Here is a 4,819-nt window from a genome sequence, read left to right as displayed (position 1 = left end):
CGTGTTTCCCTTTTGTTGTTCTCGTACATATTTGCTATTTGACATTTGGGAAAACAAGATACACTAATTAACTAATAAACATGTAACTATGCTGTGCAATTATTTTTTTAAAAATGCTTGAAATATCACCTCAAAATTGAATTATGTCAGACCAAAGAAAATCTTAAAATAGCGTGAACAGGTCCCTTAATTTCAGTAAAAACCACTGACACTCCCTAAATTTCTCAGTATGAATAAAGTTGATCCAGCCAGAGAGGTTTCAGGTTTTTCACATGTTTATTTTTAGCACCATAAAAAGTCACTTAAGGTTGTCCAGTGTATTTGCTCTCATTCTGTCTTTCCTGTGGGATGGAGCGATGATGGTGGAGATTCAGGAAAGGACTGGAGATTGGAGAAAGGGCTCGTTTGGAGAGATAAAAAGCTGAGAGGAGCTGCATGGCGGCTACGACAGCACCTGGCGACCAGCAGGCGTCGTTCACTTGCTGGCGGAGGTGAAGGTGAAGCATCCTCTCTGGTGGAACTGCATGTCCCTGATACGGCGCATGGACTGGATCTGGGGCTGGAAGGCGCAGAAGTCGTTGTAGTGTCTGTAATCACCGCACTCAAACAGGTACTGGTAGCCTCTGTATCCAGGGTACTGGTAACCCACCCAGCTGAGGGAGACATGGAGAGGGACACATTCATTTTCTGCACAGGCACATGTCATAGTTTGCAATAGCAGAACTCGTGGTTTTTACTGTATTTAAATGTTCTGTATTTGTATAACTTCTGTTCCTATAGGATGTTCCTGTAGTGGTATTTTTGGTATGAACTGGTAACTCTATAAACATTCTCATATAACTGCTGTTGCAGGATTAATTTGGTGAATGAGAAAGTTCTAGGCATCATTTAGGAGGCTCTTCATGTTCTTTCGGCAGGCCTAGAAACATTCTAGCAGATTTAATGGTGATTGAACAAGTTTCCAAAGTTGTCATTATTAGTTGTCACTTAAGAGGTTCTTCAGGGGTGTCAGCAGTCCTTCATGGAGGTTCTATTGGTCATCAGTGAGGTTCTACTGATCACTAAACAGCTTCCAGGGGTACCTTAGAGGTTTCGATTGAGCCATTCAAAGAAGTGTGAAGTCTGGGAATATCCTTCAAATGAATGCAGTAAGTTCCACACATGGAGAACCTTTAATTAAGAACACTGGGGCTACGGTAACAGTAAAAATGAACCCTGGAGACATAATAATGTGAAGAAAATGTTCTGTATAAAAATACATGTTTGTAAACACAACAACATGCAGTTAGCCTGAAGCCTTGTCATCCTTCTTTTTATGAACCACTACATTGTAGTGGAACTGTGGAGGCCTGAGGGTTCCTCTCAGGCTTCATCTGAAACAATGTTTACAGCACAGAGCCTTCACTTTGTTATTATATATATGGAAAGTGAGCAGATGGGCTTATTGGGCAGCTCTGGGCTGTTTTCTATCAATTTCAGCAGCTACATATAATAAATGTGTGCACTTACGCTCCACCAGGGACCCTCACGCTGCCCACTCTGTCACAGAAGCCGTGCGCCCAGAGGGTGGGCACATCATCCTCTTGGATCTCCATCTTGTTGCCCTTGAAGTCGGAGAGCTCATACAGGCAGATCTTGTGCTCCATGCTGTCCTGCAGGGTGGAAGCAAGCACAGTCAGTGAGAGTAAATCACATGAACCACGTGGAGACCCTGTTGATGTGTTGTAGTGACACTGTGACTCTGCAGGTGGCAGTGTTGATCTGTGTGGCCAGCTGTGAAACTCAATGCAGACATTTGCAATACTGGACTTCATAAATCCCTGCTCTCATCTGCTGCACTGCGATGTGAGAATTTAAATGATGATGTTATCATATAAAATGTCTAGTATAGTATTAGCATATGAAATTAACTATTTTATCAAGTAGATGAATTGACATCTAAATTAAAATTAATAGTTTGGGGGTCACCCAGGCAATTCCATGTTTTCCATGAAGACTCGTACTTTTATTCATGTGTTAACATAATTGCACAAGGGTTTTCTAATCATCAACTAGCCTTTCAACACCATTAGCTAACACAATGTAGCATTAGAACACAGGAGTGATGGTTGCTGCAAATGTTCCTCTGTACTCCTATGTAGATGTTCATCAAAATCATCTGTTTCCAGCTAGAATAATCATTTACCACATTAACAATGTCTAGACTGTAATTCTGATTCATTTAATGATATCTTTGGACACAAAGGATTTTCTTTCAAAAATAAGGGCATTTCTAAATGACCCCAAACTTTTGAACGGTAGTGTATATTAAATAAATTATGTTCTAGCCTTCTTGCTGGGGAAATGATCTCTCTCTACTGGGAAGCACTTGGGCTCATGGACGTACCATGCGGATGGGCCTGAGGGACATGAGGCAGTCACTGCGGTAGGAGTTGCTCCAGGTATCCCAGCGAGGATACTCTCCCTTCTCCAGGATGAACATCTCCCCACGGAAGTTAGTCTGCTCAAAGGCAACAAAGCTGGAGGAGTGGGGGGGGGGGGGGGGGGGGGGGGGGGGGGAGGGATGCAGGACACAGGGGGAGGCACAGGGGTGAGGAGAGAGAGAGCAGAATTAGCGGAAAGACCACAGTAAAGAACAGTGGAATAAAAGTGAAGAGAGGTAAATCAGAGTTGGTCAGATTGCACTGAAGCTGCTTAAATCAGGTTTGTTTACGTGTCCACTTACGGGCCGCACTCCACAATGATACTACGCACTCTATCCATGCCACGGTCACACACGTTCATACACTCATTCTGGACCTCGATCATCCTGCCCTGGAAGTTCTCCTGGTCGAACAGCATGATCTACAAACAGGACACATAGAACACATGTTACGGTCATGAAATACAGCATTGTAGAGATCTTTCTTGTTCAGATAGAAAGCCGTGTAGAATAAAAACAAGAAGAAATATCATCATCTTTCTCTTATTTCTGACCATTTGGTAATAAAAATGTCTGCTATGTATGAGTAACTGAAACCAAAATTTTAAAAACAGGTTAGAAATCATGTCTGTATTTACAAATTGTCAGTATTTATCATATTGTTGTTGGCAATTTTCCTTTAAAATGGGATTAAATCTCTTTAGAGGAAACAAACAGTCCCTCAGTGCAGGTACAAACTCTGCACATTGTTCAACTATTTCAAATGAATCTGTGTTTTTCAATTTTCATTTCAACAATCACAGATAAAGATTGGAAGAAAGACAGAAACAGTGTTATTTATCACAATTCCTATGAGTAATCATGTGGCGCTTTGGTGGGGCCCGACCCTTAGGTTGGGAACCAGTAGACTAAACTGCATAACATATTAAAAGCAGTTCCACCTAAAGCAGTATTATTAGTTTTGCAGATTGAATACATTCTGCTGATATTTTTTTTAACTTTTACTTAAAGTTGAGTATTTATTGCCGAATTTTTCCTTGAGTCTTTTAATGAGAACAGATTAAATAATGAAATCCATCTCAAGTAGTCTGATATTTTCATTTATATGAGGCATTGTCACTGGATACACTGTAGTATAGTAAGTTATTCAACATGAACTCCACCTCAGTTTGCAGTAACATTAGAATAAAATGTGTATGACAATCAACGAATAAAAACATTATGATTATATAATAATCGTGCTTGTTTTTGACCTACAGCTGAGCATTCCTCTATACATAAATGGTGTTGCTGTTGTTTTAAAATCCATGTCATTAATAAAAGCACTATTGAGGAAAAACAACAAGCTCCCTTTTCTACAACCTCAGTGCAATAATGGTGAATGTTGTTTGTGGTGAATCTATAAAAAACTCTGTGTCTATAAAATGATTCTGGTCACAGTTTTCCATACTTAAACCAGGTTTCTACCAAAAAAAAGAAATAAAACTTACTGTTTTTCATTCACCACCATCTAAAATCCTATGTCTATGTTAAGCAAATAAATTAAAGATCATGCTCTTTGTAATTTGTGTTAACAGACCCTTCAGATAAAATGAAACAAAATGTTCAGGCAGTGCAGAAAGCAGCTGTCTGACACTGCAGCAGTGACTCACTCTGTAGGATCCCATGCCAGGCTCTCCGGTCTTGGTGGCCTTGCTGGAGGCAGCTGGAGCTGGGGCTCCCTTGTCCTTGGCATCGGTGCCCTGGCTGGAGGCGGACTTGGCAGTCTGAGACATGGTGAGGGGCTTCAGGAGAGTCTGGGCGAGAGAGATGGGATGAACAGAAATAGAGGTGTAAATGGAAGTGACAGGATTACAGACGGGGAAAGAGAAATGGAGGTTTAACGTGGCCCAGGCAGCGAGGTGTCAACACTGTCAGAGGGGTTGGAGTGTTTGGGGGGTTTATGTGCTCATTGGCTTCTGTTTGGGCTGCCTTTCCCCAGGCAGAGGGAGCTTTGGCAGGGACTGAGCCCTGGCTCTGGATGTGTCCCTCTGCACTGTGCTGGATGTTCTGCTGCGTATGTCTGTGGGTCCTTACCTGCGTTAGTCTAGCTTGCAGTGCCGTGTGAGGGAGGCTGGCTCGTGCTGGTCCCGTCAGCGCTCGACCCAAGCTTTTATACTCTGGCAAAGGCCAAACGCAGAGGCTCACAGCACAATAGAAATCCTCTCGTCATCACAGTTGGCTTGCGCCAAAGCCACCGGGTCATCGCATCGCCTAGAAACGCCGCCGGCCCCTCTGGCCTGCCCGTAAGCATTTCACTGTCAAAAGAAACCACTGACTGAGGCATTTTTCATATGTGTTGGGCTGCTGGGCCTGTAAGCTATGGTTGTATGTAGAGACGAGGAATGCAAAGGTCCA

At 42.6% G+C, this 4,819-nt stretch overlaps 1 protein-coding gene across 1 annotated transcript; it reads right to left on the bottom strand.

Moving 5' to 3' along the window:
- Window positions 1–257: 257 nt before the first annotated feature.
- Window positions 258–4,566, bottom strand: crybb1 (crystallin, beta B1). The gene is made up of 6 exons (XM_022202878.2): window positions 4,499–4,566; window positions 4,075–4,218; window positions 2,726–2,844; window positions 2,387–2,519; window positions 1,510–1,652; window positions 258–653 (listed from the first exon to the last, which is right to left on the bottom strand). Exons 2-6 carry the CDS (start codon window positions 4,195–4,197, stop codon window positions 476–478), a joined length of 696 nt encoding a protein of 231 aa, XP_022058570.1. The 5' UTR covers window positions 4,198–4,218; window positions 4,499–4,566; the 3' UTR covers window positions 258–475.
- Window positions 4,567–4,819: the final 253 nt, after the last annotated feature.

Source organism: Acanthochromis polyacanthus, chromosome 18 (genome assembly GCF_021347895.1).
Source record: "Acanthochromis polyacanthus isolate Apoly-LR-REF ecotype Palm Island chromosome 18, KAUST_Apoly_ChrSc, whole genome shotgun sequence".
Lineage (NCBI taxonomy): Eukaryota > Metazoa > Chordata > Actinopteri > Pomacentridae > Acanthochromis > Acanthochromis polyacanthus.
The sequence above is the reverse complement of the archived record's forward strand: the minus strand, read 5'-3'. Positions and strand labels throughout refer to the sequence as shown.